The following is a 24,799-nucleotide window of genomic DNA, read 5'->3' as shown; positions in this document are numbered from 1 at the left end:
TCAAAGTTTATGATCCTTAAACGGACAATGGAATTTAGTAAGGATTTTTTTTTTAGGGAGATCTATAAAATGGAACAAACGTACACTTATTCGTGATTTTATTCATTGGTCTATGAATAAAACAATATAAATATAAAACAATTTGTAGTTAGCTCAGAAATTCTCAATAGTATAAGATCTATGGCAAGCACTAATAGTTGTGTATCCAACATGAATTTCCTTCTTCTTTGCTAAAAGAATTCCAGTTTTGCAAGGGATAGCAATGATCATGATTGGTGCTGCAAAAAACAAATTGCACTCAAATTTACACATATATTTTAGGGATTTTAGAAAGGCCAGGGAATGTTCTCCTTTAGTGAGAAGATTCTAAGGGATTATTGAATTTATAAATCTTTTATACTAAACAATGCTCCCATCAATCTCAGAGTAGCATATCTTAGAGTTAAAAATTCATACAAGGACTTTTCCTTTTGGCCAATAAATTGTATTATAGAGAATGAGGAACTGGAATTACCATCCTGCATATAATAACCAAAAAACAGACGAAATATATGAAACAACAACTTGCAAGACACTAGACATCAAGCAATGAAGGACAGTTGTCCCAAAAAGATGGGAAACAAATGAGGTGAGCCCTCTGATTGACCCACACTACTTCCTTTAGAGACTCCAGGCCAAAGCACAGGGAAGGGGAAACCCGGGGAGAGCCCAGATAATTTCCTGAACTGAGGAGACAAGCTGAGACTACAGGGAGACCAAGGTGGCTACAGTTTGCAGGAGAAAATACTAGGGAAGAGAGAAAGAATTCTGGAGCTCTGCAGAGAGTTTCTTTTGTATATTCAGCTCAAGTACAATTGGTGCATGCATATGAGGAAACTGTATAAAGTCAAGGAAAGAATTGCTTGAAGAGGGTTAGAAGTAACAGTGCTTGCCATTCACACAGGGCTGGGAATAATGCCTGTTCCCAACAGTTACACTAGAAAACCTCAAGATTCATGAAATATTGAGGAATAATAAGCTCTAGACTGAGCACTGTGGCAGATCCACCTAAAAAATCTTAAAAGCAAAACATGAAAGGACCGAACTGTTTTCAAGTAAACTAACTGCATACCAGAATAAAATTCAAGAATATTTATAGGAATACAAAATATCCAGTACCCAAAAAAACAAAATATGCAGTGCCTGGCATTCAATAAAAAGTTATCAGGCAGAGAAATAAGATGTATCATGAGGTGATAAATCAGTGGCACAAACCCAACCCAGGATTGACAGAAGTTAGACTTGTCAGACAAGGTAATTAAAATAGCTATTGTAACATTATTCCATATGTTCAAAAAGTTAAGAAGAAACATCAAAGATATAAAAACAAACTCAAACTTCCAGAGATGAAAACTATAACATGTGAGATGAGAAAGACACTACATTGGATTAATGGCAGATTTAGACACTGCATAAGAAAAGATGAGTAAACTTGAAGAATTAGTAACAGAAACTATCAAAAACGAAACACAGAGAGGGCACACGTGAGGTTCAGTAGCAGAATGCTCGCCTTCCATGCGGGAGACCTGGGTTCAATTCCCAGACCATGCACACACCCTTCCCCCGCAAAAATACAGAAATACACAGGGATAGAGGATTTTTAAAAAGGGGTAGCTGATCAGTAAGTCATAGAACAACTTTAAGAGACTTAATATAAGCGTAATTGTAGTTTCTGAAGGAGAAAGGGGAACAGAAAAAATTTTGAATGCTGAAAAATTTCCAAAGTTAATGAATAGTACAAATGTACAGACCTAAGAAATGAAGAAAACAACAACCAGGAACTTCAAAATCAAGTTGCTCAAAACCAGTAATAAATAAAAGAGAAAATCTTAAAAATCAACCAGAGGAAAGAGACACATTACATAAAAAAGAGCAAAGATGATGGATAACAGCAGATTTCTTGTTAGAAAAACGGTCAACCTAGAATTACATACCCAGAAAAAAATAGCTTTCAAAAATGAAAGATGTTTTCTGACATACAAAAGCTGAAACAATGTAATGCCAGCACACCTGTAACTACAAACAATGTTAAAGACAAAACGGAAATGAAACCAGACAGAAATACGGATCTACACAAAGGAATGAAGAGCATCAGGAATGAAAACACTACTTGGGTAAATAAATGATTATTTTCTTATTATTTAAATTTCTTTTAAAGTTAATTAACTTTAAACACAAATAGTAATGCCATTGGGGTATTATAATACATGAATAAGTATAATGTATGACAATAATTATAATACAAATTAACTTTAAACAAAAGTAATAACAATGCCATTTGGGCATTATAACACACATGAGTAAGTATAATGTATGACAACAATAGCACAAAGACCAGAAGGGACAAATGAAGAGTCTGGCATGAAGAACGCCAGAATAGAAAGATAAAAAAAGGCCTAGGTCCTTAATATTATGACAGAGCAACTAAACCAATGTTAATAGTAAAACCTACCTCTCAATTTTTTAATATGTGAGGAAAAAAAACATCTATTTGATCAAGTCTTTAATAGAGTCTCTGTTATTTACAACAATGTGCATTTCTAACTCATACAATACCATAATAAAGTTAAAATTACATCAGTAAAGTATTCCAATGAAAATAAATATCAATTGCCTCTAGGCTCTATAATTGCCTATTAAAAAATGCTGTGAAAAATAGACACTTACCCATGCTGGGTGTGGTTCCTCCCTCCAACAAACCAGAACATAATTCAATCCGACTAGCACCTGTGATAAAAGCATTGTTCAAAAATTATTAGTCTAAAATAAGCTCTTATTAAATAACAAACTATTTATATATATTTTCAAATATAGGACAATTTCTTAAAAATAGTCTGACAGAAATAAAATTATAAAACTAGATAAAATTCCATTAAGCCCAAATATATTCTGCACATTGTATTACTGATGATCAAATTTAAGAGTGAATTCAAGTTAGGCCAAGCTAAGTCTCTTAAAATTTTGTGTTACAGGATTGTCTCTCCATGCATAAGGAAGCAACTTAAAATAAAGGGAAAGTTTTTGGATTGACTGACCATAGTCGGACTCTAACTCTTTGTTGGTAAGAAAATACATAATCTGTTCCAAAAGAGTTTTTATTATGCTAAGTTTTAAGAAAAGGGCAAGTTACTTTTGCATAGCGTAAATCAAGATAATTTCAAGAATAATAGATGCTCGGGTCATGTCAAAAACCAGGGAATGTCCTCCTTTAGTGAGAAGATTCTAAGGGATTATTGAATTTATAAATCCTTTATACTAAACAATGCTCTCATCAATCTCAGAGTAGCATGTCTTAGAGTTAAAAATTCATACAAGGACTTCCACTTAGAGGAACCACCTCCAAGAACATCAACAAGTCTCATTTCTCTACCCTATAAGGTCAAAACCCCTTTCCAGCACAAAAAAGCTAAAATGGTCATTGTCCAGATATACCTGAAGACTGAGAGAATGATCCAGTGAGAAGGAGGAGGTGTAGCTAGAGAAACTTGGATTTAACAAATGATTATGACTACTAACTCATTATATACATATTTCTTTTGAGTTTCTCGTGTATCAGAAGTGTAAAGGAAATACTTGAAATTGTTGAACTGTAATCCAGTAGCCTTGATCTTTGATAATGATTGTGTAACTACAGTTTTTATCATGTGACTGTAAAAACCTTGTGACCGACACTCCCTTTATCCAGTATATGGGTAGATGAGTAATAAAATAAAGATATGCATGAAAAAAATAGTAATAATAATAATAGGTCGGGAATACAGCGAAAAAATACCCCTACATAAACTATAAACAGTAGCTCAATATTACTTTAAAAACCTTTCCTCAATTGTAAGAAATGTAACTAGTATTAAAAAAATAGAAGTACAAAAAAAAAGTGTTATCAATTGTAACAAATTTTCCACACCAATGCAAGTGTTGGTGGTAGGATAGTATATAGAAATTCCACATTTATGCATGATTTTTCTGTACACCCATAATTTCTCTAATAAAAAATAAAAAAAAAAAAAAAAGAGAAAAACGAAAAGGTTTCAGGAACCAACTCGAAGAGAACCCAACAGGCCAAAGATAAGATATTTGAGCTTCAATAAGAAGAATAACTACAATGGAGTGAAATACATCAAATATGTCTTAATCTAGGTTTATAATGATAAAATAATTCACTGGAGGCTAGAGAACAAATTCATTATTTTAAAAACTAGTAAATAAGGGGAGCATTTATCCTGCCTTTCTTGTACAAACTGAACCAAATAGCTGTAAGGGTAACCAAATAGCTGATAGGGAAGTTTTCTATAGACATATTCTAGCCAATAAATGAAAACTAAATGATAGAATTAGTATGTTACCATTTTGCATTACTGAAATATATTGCTAAAATATAGTAGGTGAAAAGCTGACAGAAAACTTTACAAAGATGGACAAGGCTGACAATACCTGAATTGACTGAGCAAGGTTAATATCATAAAAACAGAAGACAAGATATTATGTCCTCCTGATGTGACATATCTATGCAGTAGTCCTGCTAAAAGCTCAAATCTGAATCTGACCAAGCCTCTGGGCCTAACTACAACTTTACAGGAAACATAGGGGTCTGAGGAACATATTAAATGGCACCACAAGTGTACAATCAGCAAAACTGAGAATGCGATACTCTAAAAGTTTCTGAACACTGCAGTTTCTTCAATAAATAAAGTATAAAGGGAAAAAAAGCAGTAACAGAAAGAAGAAAGAAAGGGAAAACTTAATAGACTGAAAAAGACTTAAGAGACACATCAAACAAATGAAATTTCCAGATCCTGATTCAAGAACCAACTGTAAAAAAAACATTTATGAGACAATCAAGAAAATGTGAAAACTGATGCATATTTGATATTACAGAATACTGTCATTTTTTTAAAGGTACGTTAGTGATATTGTGGTTATGTTAAAAAAAATCCTTAAATTTTAGAGATAACATACTGAAGTACTTAAGATAAAGTGATATGATGTCTGGGATTTGCTTCAAAATAATCTGGAATTGGAAGAGGGAAGGTAGATCAGGGGTCAGCAAACGCCCACAGCCTATTTTTATTATGTCTTATAAGAATATTTTGTGCTTTTTAAAATAACAGCTTTATTGAGAAATCACACACCACACAATTCACCCATTTAAAAGTGTACAATGCAATAGTAGTTTTAGTATACTCACAGCGTTGTGCAACCATTCACCACAATTTTAGAACATTTTCATCAATCCAAAAAGAAACCCTGTACCCTTTAGCAGTCAATTCTCACTATCTCCTGCAGTCCTAGGCAACCATTAATCTACTTTCTGCCTCCATATATTTGCCTATTCTGGACATTTCATATATGAAGTCATACAATATGTAGTATTTTGTGACTGATTTCTTTTATTTAGTATAATGTTTTCAAGGTTTACCCATGTTGTAGCATGCATCAGAACTCCATTCCTTTGCATTGCCAAATTAAGGATGTTTTCGCATTTTTAAAAGATCGTTCGGGGCAACCAAATCAACAGGCTGAGCCCTCAATCTTGGGGTTCACCCCTATGAAACTTATCCCTGCAAAGGATAGGCTAAGCCTACTTAAAATTAGGCCTAAGAAAAAAGAAAGTTATGTTAAAAAAAAAATTAGGCCTAAGCATCATCCCCAGAGAACCTCTTTTGTTGCTCAGACGTGGCCTTTCTCTCTAAGCCAACATGGCAAGCAAACAAACTGCTCTTCCCCTCTACATGGGACACTACTCCCAGGGGTGTAAATCTCCCTGGCAACATGGAACAGAGATCCCTGGATGAGCCGGGACCTGGCATCAAGGGATTGAGAAAACCTTCTCAACCAAAAGGGGGAAGAGAGAAATGAGACAAAGTGTCAGTGGCTGAGAGATTTCAAACAAAGTCAAGAGATTATCCTGGAGGTTATCCTTATGCATTATATAGACTGGAGTGGCTAGAGGGAAGTACCTAAGCTGTGTCCCAGCAGCCATGATTCTTGAAGATGATTGTATAATGATACAGCTTTTACAATGTGACTGTGTGATTATGAAAACCTTGTCTGATGCTCCTTTTATCTAAGGTATGAACAGATCAATAAAAAATATGGATAAAAAATAAACAAATAGGGGGACCAAAGGTTAAAATAAATTGAGTAGACTGAAATACTAATAGTCAACGAGAGGGAGGGGTAAGGGGTATGGTATGTATGAGTTTCTTCTTTTTTATTTCTCTTGCTGGAGTGATGCAATGTTCAAAAAAATGATCATGGTGATGAATACACAACTATGAGATGATATTGTGAGCCATATCTATACATGATTTCTATACCATGTATAGAATGTTTTTGTATGTTTGTTTGTTAAGGTTTTACAACAAAAATATTTAAAAAAAAAAAAAAGAAAGAAGAAAAAGACTAGGCAACAAAGATCAAATATGGTCAACAAAGGCAAAAACAAATACTATCTGCGCTCTTTACAGAAAACATTTGCCAACCCCTATTAGAAATAAAACTAGATTAGCCATGTGTTGAAAATAGGTGAAGCTGATAAATGGGTACATAGGAGTTCATTAAGCTATTCTCTCTATTTTTGTATATGTTTGAAATTTTCCATATAAAAAGTTAAAAAATCTTGATCCTGAGATTAACAAAATTTCTATGCTTCTTATCAAAAACTAAGTTCAGAGTACAAAACAAATAAATAAACCTTAAGGTAAAAAAAAAGAGTCCTAAAAAGTTAATGAAAATGGCAACACATCTCTGAAAACATCTTTAAATCAATGGTTTGAAAAATTAAATCTTTGCTAAACTCAAAAAAAATGGAAGTTAATGACTAAGACCAAAATTGTGGATACTTGACACAAATGTGATCTGCTGGGCAAGTAAGACTGGAATATCATAATCCCAGCACGTTTTTTAGTTGGTTGTTTTTTGAAAGCATTACTAGGATGCTTAGAGATCACAAGTATTCCCAAGATCAGTTCATAGGATTCATTTTAAGACTCAAAAGAATTGCCAAATGTCACTCATTCTCTAATTTCTCTTACCTCCTCTTTCTGCATTCACAGCTGACTCCACTGAATCTACACACACTTCCATGAGAAATCCATTTGGTGCTCCTAAAATACATGGAGAATAATGGAAAATCATGAATGCATCACCCATTCAGACCAATTTACCATAAGTATTTTACATTTTGCTCCCAATATCCAAATGTCCAATAATAGGGACATAGATAAGCAAACTAGGACCCATGAACGCAATGAAATACCACATTAATTATTAAATTGATGTCTCTGAACTATAAAATAAGTACACTGCTATACATATGAGAAATAATATTGAGGAAAATATACACTGAATGTCAAATTAATCTTCCTAAAATACGGGCCTCATCACATCCCAGTTCAGATTCCTTCAGGGCTTCCCAGTGCTTGCAGAATATGTTTTATCTTCTTTATAAGGAATATCTAGGTAAGAGCAGGAAGTGAGTTCAAATTCTGATGCCACTACTTATTTATTGTGTGATCCTGCCAAGTTATTTAACCTAAGCCTCAGCTTTCAATAAAACAGGGTAGGTTTTAGTATCTACCTGAGTAGGGAGGATTAAATGAGATAATCTAGGTAAAGTGCACAGCATCTACTAAGTATTCAAAAAGTATTAGTTATTGTTATGATTCTAATAAACTACATATTATTTCTTCTATATGCCTACAGTTTCCCCAAAACCTCACCCCTGCTCTTGCTATGTAATCTCCTTAATCTAAAAAGTCCTTCCAGCTCTATCTTTGAATGCTAAAATTTTCCCAGACTCACTTTGATCAAATTTCCATGATTTTCCTTCTCTCCCAAATTAGGAACTACTTTCCTCTCTTGAACTCATATAATACTTCATGAATTATGTTTCTCTTTATGACACTAATTATTTCTCTTTAAAACACTAATTACTTTCTACCTCATTATTTAAGTACATAGGCATCTGATCACTTCTACTTAATCTCAAGTTCCTAAAGTCCTTATGTAAGAAATCTTTATTATCACTCATCAGATCAAGCAGTGTTCTATAATGGCACACAAGAGTCACTCAAATATTTCCTAGAGGCTAAATAATTACAAATTCATTTTTAAAAATTCATGTATTTACACTAAAAAGTGTGATGTAAACAGAGCCTTCAGTTTCTCCTCTAAGTTAAGCACATAATTTTTTTTTATTAATTAAAAAAAGAATTAACAAAACAATTAGAAATCATTTCAATCTACATGTACAATCAGTAATTCTTAATAACATCACATAGTTGCATATTCATCATTTCTTAGTACATTTGCATCGATTTAGAAAAAGAAATAAAAAGACAACAGAATAAGAATTAAAACAATAATAGAAAGAAAAAAAACAAAAAAAACAAAAACAAAAAACCTATACCTCACATGCAGCTTCATTCAGTGTTTTAACATAATTGCATTACAATTGGGTAGTATTGTGCTGTCCATTTCTGAGTTTTTATATCCAGTCCCGTTGTACAGTCTGTATCCCTTCATCTCCAATTATCCCTTCTCTTTTTTTTTTTTTTAATTAACAGAAAAAAAGAAATTAACCCAACATTTAGAGATCATACCATTCTACACATGCAATCATTAATTCTTAACATCATCACATAGCTGCATGATCATCATTTCTTAGTACATTTGCATTGGTTTAGAAGAACTAGCAACATAACCGAAAAAGATATAGAATGTTAATATAGAGAAAAAAAATAAAAGTAATAATAGTAAAATCAAAACAAAACAACACAAAACAAAACAAAAACCTATAGCTCAGATGCAGCTTCATTCAGTGTTTTAACATGATTACTTTACAATTAGGTATTATTGTGCTGTCCATTTTTGAGTTTTTGTATCTAGTCCTGTTGCACAGTCTGTATCCCTTCAGCTTCAATTACCCATTGTCTTACCCTGTTTCTAACTCCTGCTGAACTCTGTTACCAATGACATATTTCAAGTTTATTCTCGAATGTCCGTTCACATCAGTGGGACTAAGCACATAATTTTTTAAGATTTAGAATACTGAATGCACATTTACCTGCAATGATACCTAAGAGGATGTTCACATACTGAAAACAGATGAATGGAGGGATTTGAATGTATTTTTACTTTCTTCTTTATACTTTTCTATATTGCTTGAAATTTTTCACCTGATATTTTTTATAATAAAAAAGCAAGTTTTAATTTGAAAAACAAAAATTCCTGTCACCTACTAGCATTTAGTTAAAATAAAATAATAAGCCTCAAACCTTGACAGTTAAATGCTACTCTATGTTCTTAACACAATACTACATAACTCCATGAATTTCCTGATACCCAAATCAGTTGTCAGGTCAGTCTAACAAGACAATGCTGCAGGGCCACTATTCGCCTCACATCAGAAAGGACCCTGGCCAAGAGAGGGTGGAGATAATCACAAAAGACTAGACAGAAGGCAGTTGTCCTAAGAAACCGAAAGTTGCTTTAGGAATCAGAGATTTGTTTGAAGCAGCAGTTCTCAAAGTGCGATAGCCCAGGTAACTCTGGAGTTATTTTCATAATACTAATATTTTATTTGCTTTTTTCTTTCTCATTCTCTCACAGGTGTAGAGTGCTACTTTTTGACTCTACAGAGAAGGCGATCTGATAAGTCCAACTGGCTGCAGAAGCAGGTGTAAGAATCTGATTGTCTTCCCTTAAGCCAGAGACTAAAGAGATTTGCAAAAAATGTCAAACATCGCCACTCTGCTATTTTTAAAACCTTGTGAAATACAGTTATTTCCATAAAAATAAACATTATTATTAATGGTAACATATAATGGGATTTATTATGGTTCTTTCCTAACAAATTAAGTATTGTTTGTATTTCTCAAATTTAATTTCTAATGCGGTGAAAATCGATATATAAACACATATAAATAAAAGCTCTTTAAGGTCCGCAATAATTTTTAGAGGGTAAAGGGGTCCTGAGGTAAAAAAAAAAAAAAAATAAGTTTGAGAACCGCTGGTTGACAGCAAACAAAAATTCATGGAGCGAGGAGGGATTTGCCAACTTCCCTGCCATCCAAGCTGATGCGGTAGGAAGAATTCAGGACTTGCAGAGGCCACAACCCTGCCATTTGGTAGCTGTGTGGTTTGGGGGACAAGTCCCATCCCCCGTCGCAGCAGCTACAGGTCACTGGATGATAAGATTAGACACTGTGCTCAGCGCCTGACATTAAGTTTCACAGCCATGCCGTGAGCAGAGTCCTGGTGTCCTCAAGTGGCGATGGCAAACACGACGCTGAAGAAGTGAGCCAACTTGAACAAGGTCGCACGACGACGCATAGTGGCGCCAGGATTCGAACCTACAACATCTGGCTCCAGTGCTGGGCCACTCTGCTACATACCCCTTCTTAGGGCCTCCGTTTCCTCGCGTTTAAAGCCTGGTGACAAAATGTGCGGCGCAGGGACTGTGAGGAACTGAGGAAACCATTCCTAGGTGAGCACTCCAGCACCCGCGCCAACCCGCCCAGAGACCCTCTAGCTCGCCACCTTCCGTACCAGCCTTTCCCGATGGTATCCGCGCGCGTTTCCGCTCTGTGGAGAGCCCCTGCCTTTTCATGCTGGACACGCTCCTCACTCCTTGGTCTTCAGTCTCCTCGCAGTCTCGCTTCAGGCGCGCGCGGTTGCACAAGCGCGTCCTCAACGGCTCCGCGCGACCCTGCGCGTTCCCGATTCCCAGGTCCCAGAAGACTCCGCGAAAGCGGAGTCGGCGGCGCAGACGCAGTGGTTATCCTTTCGCGGCTTCCTGAGAGGCGGAGCATGCGCTGGGTGACCTGGAAGTGCTTTTCTTTCTGGAGAAAGGAGGCTGAAGATCGCTGGTGTGTGGAGGTGGTGGTCGTGATCTGTCATTATGCAGCGCTTGCTCTTTCTGCCTTTGAGATCCTTGTTGGGGAACCCGTGTCTTCGGCTCCTTGTTCCTAGAATGGCGCCTAGAGCACAGGTACTGCGCCCTAGCGGACTCAGGAGTTGTAGAAGTGGAGATGATGGCACGGCCAGGATAGAGATAATAAATAGAGCCACATCACATTTCCGTAGCTCCTTATAACTATACAAAGTATTTTGTTGTATCCTGAGTCCCTGAATTGGAATTCTGCCCTACCACTTACTGTGCGATACTGGCCAAATTATATAACTTTTCTGTGCTTCAATTTCCTCATATGTCAAATAGGGGATAAATGTACCTACTTCAAAATGTTGTGAGGACTACCTAATTTAATACACATAAAAGTCCTAGCATCTCGTCAGTGCTCAGGAAGTTTTACCTATGTATTTGATTTTTGCTAAAAGCCCCCCAAGGTAGTCAGGGTAGGGACTTTAACCCCAGTTCTGCTGAGAAGGAAATTGAGGCTTAATATGCGTGATCTGTCTACTGTTATTCAGTTAGAAGCAAGAAACGGAACATGGGATAGAGCTAAAAGAGAGGATGTTTTTTCACTCAACTTATAATTATTGGGCAGTTATGGTATATTAGGAACCAGGAATAGGAAGATAAATACAATAAGATGGCTCTCCTGGAGGATGTTACAATTCATTCATTCATTTATTCATTTGTCAAATCATTAAGGTTGTTAGGTGAGGGCACTGTTCTAGAAACACAGATTACAGAAGGAAAAGAGCAGCCTCTGACCAGACCCTACCATCTCAGCTCTTAGCTTAGTGGGAGACACAGATAAATGAACCTAAAATGTGTTACAGAGTGTTAAGAGCTGAGATAGGGGAGGTACACTGCACTATAGGAGGGTGTCCAGGGGGCACCATGCAGACTTGAGAAGGTCAAGGAACACTTCCCAGAGAAGGTGACATCTAGACTGAGGTCTTCAGTAGGTGTTAGCATCAAGGTTCAGAGAGTATCCCAGATGAAGAGAAATCACGTGTAAAGACAGAAGAGAAAGAAAATATTCTATATCTAAAGTGTGGAGTTAAGTTAGGGAGAAGTATGCCCAATTGGATTGGAGGACTGGAGGCAGGGAAACCACTTGGAAGGTGAATTCTGTAATCCAGATAAAAGGTGATGATTTAAAGGGCGGTAGCCATGAAGTTGAAACCTGACAGGGTACTACTCTACCTCACACAGTAGAGTTGAATGTGGGCAGCAGCGGAGCAAGGCTTTTCTCCTTCTCTGGTTGTAATTGCCTGTCTTGATCCTAGTGTGGTTGCAGCTGTGGGATCAGGCGCCCATTGAGGCCAGGGCAATACAGCACCATCTCTGAAGTATCTTTGCAATCTGGAAGGGGTAAAATGTCCCTTCCCTCGAAGGCTGCTGAACGGGTGGTGGGCCGTTGGCTCCTGATCTGCAGTGGAACAGTGGCTGGAGCAGTTATTCTTGGTGGAGTAACTAGGTGAGTAATCACCAGAAAGTCACCTATTTGGGTTATCTGTAGAGTTACAGCATGCCCAAGGAGGGAAGGACCTTACAGATCATCTAATCTAGCCCCCTTATTTTACAGATGGAGCAACTAAGTCCCAAAGAGGGAAAATGTCTGATGGCTTGCCCTGCCATAGAACAGTTTAGGTTTAATAGGAGCTCTTCGTAAAGATTGGCTTAGGTTTTAACTGTTGGCTGTGCATTGTTTGTGAGTTTGTTTACTTTTTAATCCTTCCATTTAAACTTTAAATTTGTCTCAATTTTTTAACAGTTTATTTTAATTAAACCAAATAAGTTCAATAAATCACAATTAATATGTTTCTTTGGTCTTTTTAATCCTATAGGTTCTCCCTTTCCCTCTCCCCTCTCTCTATCCTTGCAGTTTTTTTGTTGTTGTTGAAGAAACATTTGTCTTATAAAGTCTCCCAGTGTCTGGATTCTGCTGATTATATAACTGTAATGTTAACATGTCCCTTTGTCCCCTATTATTTCCTGTAAACTGATAGTTTCTTGATCAGGATAGAATGGGGTGGGGGAATGCAAAACTACTTCATGGGTGATGGTGTTTTATTCCATTAGAGCATTCATAATGTCTGGTAACTATTAAAGATGTCAACAACTACTGATGACCATTGCCTATATTCGTTATTTCATTAGCATTGCAAAATTGTAATGTTTTAATTTTCCTTAGCTCTACTCTGAATAGAAACTTTTCCTCATCACCTGTCTGGTTACCAGGAAGTATAATTTGCATTGGAAAGGCAGAAGATATGTTTGGTTCTTTCCCTTTATCTACCGATTTTCAAAATAATAAATTGGTTCCCGAGCATCCTCCAAAAGTAACCAGAAAGGTGTTTGAGTTTTTAAGTATCATTATGAGCTCATACATTTAAATATATTTGATATGTTTTAATCCATTGCAAGATGAGGGTGATGATGATGCTTTGTTCAAATTGTGCCATCTTTAGTCAGTGTGAGCCTTTCCCCGTTAACTCCTGAGTTTCTTTGACAGGACCCCAGTAACCTTTGATAGCATCCTTGCTTTCTGGTATGATGAAATGTTCCAGGCTCATCTTGTTCATTTCCACCCTTAGGCTTAGAATCAGCCTCATATTTTAGAAGCCCTAGTTCCTTTTGGAGAAAATGCTTTCTGTTGCTCAAATGTGGCCTCTTTCTCTCAGCCAACATGACAAGCAAGCTCACTGCCCTCCCCCTCTCTATGTGGGACATGACTCCCAGGGGTGTGGACGTTCCTGGCAACGTGGGACAGAAATCCTAGAATGAGCTGAGACTCAGTATCAAGGGATTGAGAAAACCTTCTCGATTGAAAGGGGGAGGAGAGAAATGAGACAAAATAAAGTGTCAATGGCTGAGAGATCCCAAACAGACTTGAGAGGTTATCCTGGAGGTTATTCTTACTCATTAAGTAGGTATCACCTTTTTAGTTAATGCATAACAGAAGCTGGAGGGAACTGCCTGAAAATGTAGAGCTGTGTTCCAGTAGCCATGTTTCTTGAAGATGATTGTATAATGACAAAGCTTTTGCAGTGTGACTGTATGATTGTGAAAACCTTGTGTCTGATGCTCCTTTTATCTACCTTATCGACAGATGAGTAAAACATATGGATTAAAAATGAATAAATAATAAGGGGAACAAATGTTAAAATAAATTTAGTAGATTGAAATGCTAGTGATCAATGAAAGGGAGGGGTAAGGGGTATGGTATGTATGAATTTTTTTCTGTTTTCTTTTATTTCTTTTCCTGAATTAATGCAAATTTTCTAAGAAATTATCATGATGAATATATAACTATGTGATGTATTGTGAGTTATTGATTATATATCAAAAATGGAATGATCGTATGGTAAGAATGTGTTTTTATGTTGTCATGTTGAATTAAAAAAATTTAAAAAAAATAGAGGGGTTAAGTTCATAATCACTTGTTGCTATAAAAATTCATTTATGAGTTAATCCAGCATTATATAGACATACACACCAAAAATTTATTTCCCATCTTAAGGTTGACAGAGTCTGGCCTCTCGATGGTAGACTGGCATTTAATAAAAGAAATGAAACCACCTACAAGTCAAGGTGAATGGGAAGCAGAATTCCAAAAATACCAGCAATTTCCAGAATTTAAAATGTAAGTATTGAGAAAATTAGTTAAGAATCCCGTCAGGCCCACTCATTTGTTTGCTTATTTAAACACTTCAGAATGGTTACATTCATTTCTTGACACAGGCATACCTTGTGCTTTGGCGATGTTGCATTTTTTTACAGATTGATTTACCTTGCATCAAGCCTATTGGCACCATTTTTCCAGTAGCATGTGCTCACTTCTTGACTCTGTGTCACATATTGGTAATATTCATCATATTTTAAACTTTTTCATTATTGTATCTGTTATGGTGTTCTGTGAACAGTCATCTTTGATGTTATTGTTGCAGTTGTTTTGGGACACCGCAAACCATGCTTGTATAAGATGGTGCTCTTAATCGATATTGTGTGTGTTCTGTCTACTCCATTGACCGGCCACGTTATTCCACCTTTCTGCTGTTCCTTCGTCTCTCTCCCTCTCCTTTGGTGTTCCTGTTCCATGAAATATAACGGTATTGAAATTAGGCCAGTTAATGCTACAATGGCCTCTTAAGTGTTCAAGTAAAAGTAAGAGTCCCAGATCTCTCACTTTAAATCAAAAGCTAGAAATGATTAAGATTAGCAAGGGGGGCATGTTGAAAGCTGAGATAGGCCGAAAACTAGGCCTCCTGTGCCAAGCACTTAGCCAAGTTGTGAATGCAAAGGAAGAATTCTAAAAGAAAATTTAAAGTGCTACTCCAGTGAACACACAACTGATAAATAGAAAGTTTTATTGGTCTGGATAGTAGATCACACCAGCCACACATATTCCGTTAAACCAAAACTTAATCTAGAACAAGGCCCTAACTCTGTTGAATTCTCTGAAGGCTAAGAGAAATGAGGCAACTGCAGAAGAAAAGTTTGAAGCTAGCAGAGGTTGATTGATGAGATTTACGAAAAGAAGCCATCTCCGTAACATAAAAGTGCAAGGCAAAGCAGCACATGCTGATGTAGAAGCTGCAGTAAGTTATCCAGAGATCTAACTAAGATAATTTATGAACATGACTGTACTAAACAACAGATTTTCAATGTAGATAAAAGTCTTCTTTTGGAAGAAGATGCCATTCCGGACTTTTATAGCTAGAGAAGACAAGTCAGTGCCTTACTTCAAAGTGTCAGAGGACAGGCTGACTCTTGTTAGGGGCTAATGCAGCTGGTGACTTTAAGTTGAAGCTAGTTCTCATTTACCATTCTCAAAATCGTAGGGCACTTAAGAATTCTGCCAAGTCTACTCTGCTTGTGCTCTATAAATAGAACATCAAAGCCTGGATGACAGTGTATCTGTTAGCAACCTGAATGCTGAATGTTTTAAGGCCACTGTTGAGAGACCTACCACTCAGCAAAATAGATTCCTTTCAAAATATTACTGCTTATTGACAGTAGTACACCTGGTCTCCTAAGATGGAAATGTACATTGATATGAATGTTGTTTTCATGTCTACTAACATAACATCCTTTCTGCAGCCCATGGATCAAAGAGTCATTTTGAGTTTAAGTCTTATTATTTAAGAAACACATTTCATAAAGCTATAGCTGCCATAGATAGTGATTACTCTGATGGATCTGAGCAAAGTAAATTGAAAACCTTCTGGAAAGGATTCACCATTCTAGATGCTATTAAGAACATTCATAATTCATAGGAGGAGTAAAAATATATTAATAGGAGTTTGGGGAAAGTTGACCATGCCCCTCATGGCTGATTTTGAGGGATTCAAGACTTAAGGGGAGGAAGTAACTGCAAATGTGGTGGAAATAGCAAGAGAACTAAAATTAGAAGTGAAGCCTGAAGATATGATTGATGTGCTGAAATCTCATAATAACATTTGAATGGTGAGAAGTCGCTTCTTATGGATGAGCAAAGAAAATTATTTCTTGAGATGGATTCTACTCCTGGTGAGGATTCTGTGAATATTTTTGAAATGATTACAAAGGATTTAGACTATTATATAAACTTAGTTGACAAAATAGCAGCAGGGTTTGAAAGAATTGACTCCAATTTTGAAAGAAGTCTACTGTGGGTAAAATGCTACCAAACAGCATCATATGCTACAGAGAAGTCTTTTGTGAAAGGAAGAGTCGATCAATGAAGGAAACTTCATTGTTGTCTCATATTAAGAAATCTCCACAGCTACCCCAGCCTTCAGCAACTACCACCCTGATCAGTCAGCAGCCCTCAACATCGAGGCAAGACCCTCCACTAGCAAAAGGAGTACAACTTGGTGAAGGCTGACATGATGCCTAGTTTTTTTTAGCAATAAGTATGTTTTTTTAATATTTTTATTGAGAATTCTTACACACATACATACCATACATGGTATACAATCAGTGGCTCACAATATCATATAGTTGTGTATTCATCACCATGATCATTTTTAGAACATTTACATCACTCCAGAAAAAAAATTAAAAGAAAATACTCATACATAACATACACCATACCCCTCCCTCTCATTGTCCACTTATATTTCCATCTGTCCAATTTATTTTATCATTTGTCCACCCTATTATTTATTTATATATATATTTTTACTCATCTGTCCATACCCCAGATAAAAGGAGCATCAGACACAAGATTTTCACAATCACACAGTCACATTGTTAAAGTTATATCTTTATACAATCATCTTCAAGAATCAAGGCTACTGGAATATAGCTTAAAAGTTTCAGGTACTTCCCTCCAACCACTCCAGATACACCATAAACTAAAAATAAATGTCTGTATAATGCATGAGAATAACCTCTCAACTCTGTCTGAAATCTCTCAACCACTGAAACTTTATTTTGTTTCATCTCTCTCTTCCCCCTTTTAGTCAAGAAGACTTTCTCAATCCCTTGATGCTGGGTCCGGGCTCATCCTGGGATTTCTGTCCCACGTTGCCAGGGAGGTTTACACCCTGGGAGTCATGTCCCACGTAGGAGGGAGGACAGTGAGTTCACCTGCCGAGTTGGCTTAGAGAGAGAGAGGCCACATCTGAGCAACAAAAGAGGCTCTCTGGGGATGACTGTTAGACCTAATTTTAAGTAGGCTTGGCCAGTCCTTTGCAGGAATAAGTTTCGTAGGGATGAACCCCAAGATCGAGGGCTCACCCTGTTTGTTTGGTTGTCCCCACTGCTTGCGAGAATATCAGAAATTCTCCAAATGGGGAAGTTGAATATTTCCTCCTTTCTCCCCAGTACCCCAGGAGAACTTTGTAAATACTTCTGTATTCAGTACCCAAATTACTCTGGGATATATCAGGGCCAACAAAACCAACAAAATCTCATGCCCTAGTCAAGGTTTCATGTACTTATGGTGTTAAATTAGCATGTCCATATAAGTTATATTAGGAGATGCACTACTCAAAATAATAAATTTTATGCCAAATAAACGTTTTTTGCTTTAGTCTTATACAGAAGTTGAAGTTTTAAAATATGAATGACCATCTATTTACAACACCCTGCAATACTGACATTCCTTTGTTCTTTCTCATGCAAAAGCATTTTTTAACTTGTACATTTAGTCACTATCATTGTACACTCTAGGCATTCCTAGATTATACCATCTCAGTCTTAGTCTTTCTAGTTTCATATATGCCTCCAGCCCTCCTATCTGTATCCTCACATTCAGTTTCATTCAGTGTACTTACATTATTGTGCTACAATCAAGTAGTATTGTGCTATCCATTTCTGAATTTTTACAATCAGTCCTGTTGCCCAATCTGTATCCCTTCAGCTCCCAGTTACCCAATCTGCCGTATTTCCATCTCCTGATAACTTCTGTTCTTCACTGAAATTCTCCAAGTTCATTCATAATGTTAGTTCATGTCAGCGAGATCATACAGTATTTGTGCTTTTTTTTCTTGCTAATCTCACTCAGAATAATGCCCTCAAGGTCCATCCACGTTGTTACATACTTCATGACTTTATTCTGTCTTACAGCTGCATAATATTCCATCATATGTACATACCACAGCTTTTTTTAGCCACTCGTCTGTTGATGAACATTTGGGCTGTTTCCATCTCTTGGCGATTGTTAACAATGTTGATATAAACATTGGTGTGCAAATGTCCATTTGTGTTCTGGCCCTCATGTCCTCTGAATAGATACCTAGCAATGGTATTGCCGGATCATGTAACAGTTCTATACTTAGCTTCCTGGTAACTCATGTTCTTGACTTCAGTTCATGGAGCTTTTATATTATAGTTAGTCCATCTGATTGAGGCATTATCGATAATATTTGTCTTTTTGTTTCTGACATATCATTCTACATACAGTCCTTAAGGTTCATACACCTAGTTACATGCCACACAACTTCATTCCTTCTTGCAGGTGCTCAGTATGTACATACGATAGTTTTCTCTTCTTTTCCTCAGTCATTGTACCCTTGGGCCATCTCCATCCATTGTGGATCGGGAACATTGTTGCCATAAACACTAGTGTGCAAATGTCCATTCCTGTCCCCACACTCAGTTCTTCCAGGTATATACTGAGCAATGGGGTTTCAGAATCATATGGCGACTCTCCCTCTAGCCTCCTGTGGAACCACGACTGTGCCCTAAGGGATGCACCTCTCATTTTCCCTACCAACAGTGAATAGAGACATCTCTTCCTCCACATTTTCTCTAGCACTTGTTTCTCTCTGTTCATTTTTTTTTGTGGTATGCTGTGTGGCAGGGTCACGTTTCATTATTTTTCCATGTGAGTACCCCATTATTGCAGCACCATTTGTTGAATTTTTGTTTGTTTGTTTTGGGGGAAGTGCATAGACTGGGAATCGATCCTGGGTCTCCCACACGGCAGGTAAGAATTCAACCACTGAACTACCCTTGCACCCCTCTCTGTTTTTTCTTTGCATGGGCAGGTACCAGGAATTGAACCCGGGTCTCTGGTGTGGCACCTGAGAACTCTGCCTGCTGAGTCACCATGGCCCACCCTCTCTCTGTTCATTTTTAAAAAGTTGTTTTCATGCATCATGCAATCCAACCTAAGTGTATAGACATGCCTTAGCCACCATAATCTATCTGACACCCACTTGAATGGCCATTATCAAAATAAACAAAATGACAAATGCTGGAGAGGATGTGGAGAAAGAGGCACTGTCATCCACTGTTAGTGGAACTGTAAAATGATACAATTGCTCTGGAAGGCAGTTTGGCAGTTCCTCAGGAAGCTAAGTATAGAATTGCCATATGATCTAGCAATCTCATTACTAGGTATATCCAGAGAACCTGAGGGCAAGAACACAAACAAACATTTGCACATCAATGTTTATAGCAGTATTATTTATGATTACCAAGAAATGGAAAGGGCCCAAATACTCATCAGTGGGTGACTGGCTAGACAAGCTGTGGTATATACATACGATGAAATGTTACATAGCTATAAGACATAATGAAGTCGTGAAGCATGTAACAGTGTGGATGAAATTTGAGAGGACATTATGCTGGGTGAAATTAGCCAGAAACAAAAGGAAAAAAACTGTATGGTCTCATTAATATGAACTAACCTTAATGAGTGAACTTGGAGAATTGAAGTTAAGACAAGGGTTATCAGGAGATAGAAATCGGGCAGAGATTGGGCAATTGGTGCTGAAGGAATACAGATTGTGTGTAATTGGACTGATTGTGAAAATTCAGAAATGAATAGCCCAATACTGCCTGATTGTAGCACAATAGCATAAGTATACTGAATGAAGCTGAATGTGAGTATGACAGAGGAAGAAGGGCTGGGGGCATATATGAAACCACAAGGAAAAATAGAGAATAAAGACTGAGACGGTATAATTTAGGGATGCCTAGAGTGGACAATGATGATTAAATATACAAATAAAAAAACATTTTCGCATAAGGGAGAACAAATGAATGTCAACATTGCAGGTGTTGAAAATAGATATGTGGGGAAAAGTACAGGCAATGCAAGCTAGGGTCTGTAGTTAACAGTAACATTTTAATATGCTTCCACTGAATGTAACAAAGGTGTTATGCCAAAGCTAAATATCAAAAGCAATAAGTATTTTTTAGTTAAGGTATATACATTGCTTGTTGTAGACATAATGCTATTGCATACTTAATAGACCACTGTATATTGTAAACAAACTTAGGAGGTACTGAGAAACCAAAAAGTTGTGGTTCATTTTCTTGTAATAATAGCTTTGCTGCAGTGGTCTGGAATCGACCTTGCAGTATCTCCAACGTATGCTCGCATTTAGTTCAGTTATGTTTAGTGAGTTCCCTACCCTAAGCCCGCAATTCAAAAAAGATCCTGAGGACATTGACGAGGAAGAGGGAAGATCTCCCAAGCAGTAAAGGATGTTCTGGTACCCAATAGGGAAATAAAAATTGGATGTTTCATCTTTTTCTTTGACTTCCCTTTTCACCCAGCTTGAACCATGATATGACGCTGGCAGAATTCAAGTTCATCTGGTACATGGAGTACTCACATCGGATGTGGGGGCGCCTTGTAGGCCTTGCCTATATACTGCCTGCTGCCTACTTTTGGAAAAAGGGTTGGCTCAGCCGTGGCATGAAAGGACGGGTCCTTGCCCTCTGTGGCTTAGTCTGCTTTCAGGTGAGAATTATTCAAAGTTGGGAACGCAGAGATACTTCATGGTGCTTCCTAGAAGCCATTATTTTTAAGGAAGTAATCTTTGAGGCAGCTTAACAGAGTGGGTAAAAGCATGGATTTTAGTATCACAGACAAGTTCTTTATAAGCTATGATTTCCTTACCTGTAAATGGGAATAATAATAGTGCCTACCATTTAGGTTGTGTGAATATTAAGTAGTAAATATAAAGCACTTAATTTAGTGTCTGAAATCTAGTATGCACTCAGTAAATATTTTCGTATGCCTTAAGAATAAGATTTTCTTTCTCATCATGGCTTTCTTCCTGTGTTCTCATTTCCTCCCTCTTCTGACTTGACTGCATATGGGGAAGTGGGATCCCTGTGCTAAAATGGTTGTAAAAACAAATAGGAAGCAAGACCAGAGGCTAAACTCAGGATCTGACAAGATGGTTGGGCTGCCCCGCAGGATTGTCAAGGAAACCCAGCATTTGCTAGCAGAAACAGTTCCCGGTATTAAAGCAAAACCAGATGAGAGCAGCACCTGTTATTTTCATGTGGTCATTGGTGCCCCCCAAAATTCCTCCTTTGAGGGAGGGACTTTTGAACTTGAACTGTTTGTTCCAGAAGAATGCCTAGTGGCAGCCCCTAAAGTACGTTTCATGACCAAAATTTATCACCCTAATGTAAACAAGTTGGGAAGTATATGTTTAGATATTTTGAAAGATAAGTGGTCCCTTGGACTACAGATTTGCACAGTTCTATTGTTGATCCAGGCTTTATTCAGTGCTCCCAATCCAGGTGATCCATTAACAAATGATATAGTGGATCAGTGGAAGACCAACAAAGCCCAAGCCATAGAAACAGTTAACAAGGACTAGGGTATGTGCCATGAATAATACTTATATCAGTCGGGTCATCAAGTGTGCATCACTTCTCCTGTTCTGCCAAGACTTCTTCCTTTTTTGTTTGCATTTATGAACACAGTCTTAGAAACATTATACAGTAAAAGCCCAGACATCTTCAATCCTTTGGTGATTAACTGCACCAAAGACATAGTAAATCTATGTCTTATCCTGATTCACTGTTGTAAAGCACAAACAGAGGCTAGAAGTATCATCTGGATGTTTAAAATGTTCAAAAACAGTAGCCCCTCTCCTGCTTTTATTCATTTCCCCCATCATGGTTTAAGTATAAAGCACTGTGAATGAAGGTAGTTGCCAGGTTCACCTGCTGGAGTATGGGTGTTTTTCACTATTTCCGTTTTTGAGGAGGAAGGTAGTTTTAATTTTATGAGTTCCTTCCCCCCTTCATGCCCCTTTTATGGTGATCTAAGTAAATGCAGTGGTTAAAAGCAGCTAACCAGTCATTCTTTAGAATATACCCTCTAGCCAAGTCTAACTTTATTTAATACTCTGTAGATGGACAAGCTTGATTAAACCAAAATGGGAACATTAAACAAACATCACAGCCCTCACCGATAAGACTGTGACTTGCTGTCATGTATAGAATCCTCCCTTCAAAGAGAAGCCTGTGACCATTTTGTATGGCTTGTCTGGAAAGTTCTATAAATCTTATGTTTTAGTAAAATATTTTTTGTTATTCAAAAAAAAGTTTGATAATTCCAAAAGAGATAAACATTTTTGGGGATGAAGGATTTTAGAACACAGATGTAGCTGAGAGATATTCAAGTATAAATCGTGATTAAAATCACATAAGGTGGGGGTGCGAGGGTAGTTCAGTGGTAGAATTCTTGCCTACAATAAGGGAGACCTAGGTTCGATTCCCGGCCCATGCACCAAACAAAGAAACCAACCAAAAAACCAAACAAACAAACAAATAAAAAATTCAACAAATGGTGCTGCAATAACGGGATACTCAAATGGAAAAAGAATGAAATGTGACCCCACCATGTAGCATACAAAAAAAAAAATCACAGGAGTTGAACTCTTCTTAAAGAAAAGAGCTTTGAAAGACTCTCACAAATTTTTTTCCAATGCCCCCGTTCCCGTATTATTTATTTTTTGTCTTTATTTTCTTATTCATCTGTCCATACACTGGATAAAGGGAATGTCAGTCACAGGGTTTTCACAATCACACAGTCACACCATAAAAGCTGAATAGTTATGCAGTCATCTTCATGAATTAAGGTTATTGATTACAGTACCACAGTTGCAGATATTTCCCTCTAGCTACTCTATTACACCAAAAGCTGGAAAAGGCTATCCATATAATACATACAAATAACTTCCAGAATGACCCTCAACTCTATTTCAAATCTCTCGGCCACTGAAACTTTATTTTGTTTCATTTATTTTCCCCTTTTAATCAAGAAGGCTTTCTCAATCCCATGATACCAGGGCCAGGCTTATACCCAGGATTCAGGCCCCTTATTGACATGGAGATTTATATCCCTGGGAGTCATGATCCATGTTGGGGGAGGGCAGTGAGTTCACCATGAGGTTGGCTTAGAAAGAAGCCACATCTGAGCAACAAAAGAGGTCCTCTGGGGGTGACTGTTGGGAATAATTATAAGTAGTCTAAGTTTTATAAGTACAAGCCCCAAGATTGAAGGCTTGACCTAGTAAATTGGTAGTGCCCAATGCTTGCGAGAATATCAGATTTTCCACACGTGGGGAAGTTTAATGTTTCCACAATTTCCCCCAGTACCTCAAGGTGGCTTTGCAAATACTTTTTATCTTCTGTCCAGATTACTGTGGAATGTATTAGGGCATCACACTAACCTGTACAAACCAACAAGGTCTCACTCCCTATTCAAGTTTCCATGTACTTATGATGTTCAAATAAACTGATGGTATGCTACGGAAAATATAACATATTTGCACCAAATAAACATCTCTTCCTTTGGTCTCACCCATAAATTGAAGTTTCAAAATATGGTCCATATCATCCTTTACCCTTTATTCTGATTTACCTTAGTCCTAACTAGATCAGCTTCATTCATATCTCCAATTGAAGTCTGATTGCTCTCTCTCTCTTTTTTTAAATTTTTATTAATAAAACCAATCAACATACATGAACATTCTATTTTTTTGCTTGAGCAGGCACCGGGAATCAAACCCAGGTCTCTGGCATGGCAAGTGAGAACTCTGCCTGCTAAGCCACCATGACCTGCCCAAACATGAACTCTTCATGTATGAACATTCCATACTTCGTGTGCAATCAGTGGCTCACAATATCATCACATAGTTGTATGTTCATCACCATGATCATTTCTCAGAACATTTACATCATTCCAGCAAAAGAAAGAAAAAGAAAAATTCATGCGTACTATACCTCCTTCCCCCCCCCATTGACCCCTAGTATTTCCTTCTACCCAATTTATTTTAACATTTGTCCCCCCATTATTTATTTATTTTTAATCCATATTTTTTACTTATCTGTCCATACTATAGGTAAAAGGAGCATCAGAACAAGGTTTTCACCCTCACACAGTCACTTTGCAAAAGCTACATCATTATACAATCATCTTCAAGAAACTGGGCTACTGGAACACAGCTCTAGTTTCAGGCACTTCCCTCTAGCCTCTTTAATACACCTTAAACTAAAAAGGAGACATCTATTTAATGCATAAGAATAACCTCCAGGATAATCTCTCGGCTCTATTTGAAATCTGTCAGCCAGCAACACTTTATTTTGTCTTAT

General features: G+C 37.2%; 2 protein-coding genes and 1 pseudogene across 14 annotated transcripts in view; 2 read left to right on the top strand and 1 right to left on the bottom strand.

The window, feature by feature from the left end:
• The window catches only part of CUTC (cutC copper transporter), a 62,679-nt gene extending 51,882 nt beyond the window's left edge, over positions 1-10,797 (bottom strand). For all 11 annotated transcript variants that reach the window (XR_013161684.1, XR_013161682.1, XR_013161683.1 and 8 more), the window contains exons 1-3: positions 10,591-10,797; positions 7,074-7,145; positions 2,707-2,766 (exon numbers count right to left, since the gene is read on the bottom strand). Coding sequence is in view for 7 of the 11 variants with exons in the window: in XM_077125722.1 (XP_076981837.1) it covers positions 2,707-2,766; positions 7,074-7,145; positions 10,591-10,651 (193 nt within the window). In the remaining 4 variants the exon portion in view is untranslated. The remainder of the gene's footprint in view (positions 1-2,706; positions 2,767-7,073; positions 7,146-10,590) is intronic.
• Positions 10,784-24,799, top strand: part of COX15 (cytochrome c oxidase assembly factor COX15) — a 27,362-nt gene continuing 13,346 nt past the window's right edge. For 2 of the 3 annotated variants that reach the window (XR_013161681.1, XM_077125714.1), the window contains exons 1-4: positions 10,786-11,032; positions 12,241-12,431; positions 14,478-14,600; positions 20,954-21,140. Coding sequence is in view for 2 of the 3 variants with exons in the window: in XM_077125714.1 (XP_076981829.1) it covers positions 10,943-11,032; positions 12,241-12,431; positions 14,478-14,600; positions 20,954-21,140 (591 nt within the window). In the remaining variant the exon portion in view is untranslated. Of the gene's footprint in view, positions 11,033-12,240; positions 12,432-14,477; positions 14,601-20,953; positions 21,141-24,799 lie in introns of all 3 variants that reach the window. The other variant, XM_077125715.1, reaches the window with a different exon arrangement.
• On the top strand, positions 21,156-22,458 carry LOC143654137 (ubiquitin-conjugating enzyme E2 N pseudogene; annotated as a pseudogene).

Source organism: Tamandua tetradactyla, chromosome 13 (assembly GCF_023851605.1).
Source record: "Tamandua tetradactyla isolate mTamTet1 chromosome 13, mTamTet1.pri, whole genome shotgun sequence".
In the NCBI taxonomy this organism is placed as follows: Eukaryota; Metazoa; Chordata; class Mammalia; order Pilosa; family Myrmecophagidae; genus Tamandua; species Tamandua tetradactyla.
Note: the sequence above shows the minus strand (reverse complement) of the source record. Positions and strands in the feature narration are given on the sequence as shown.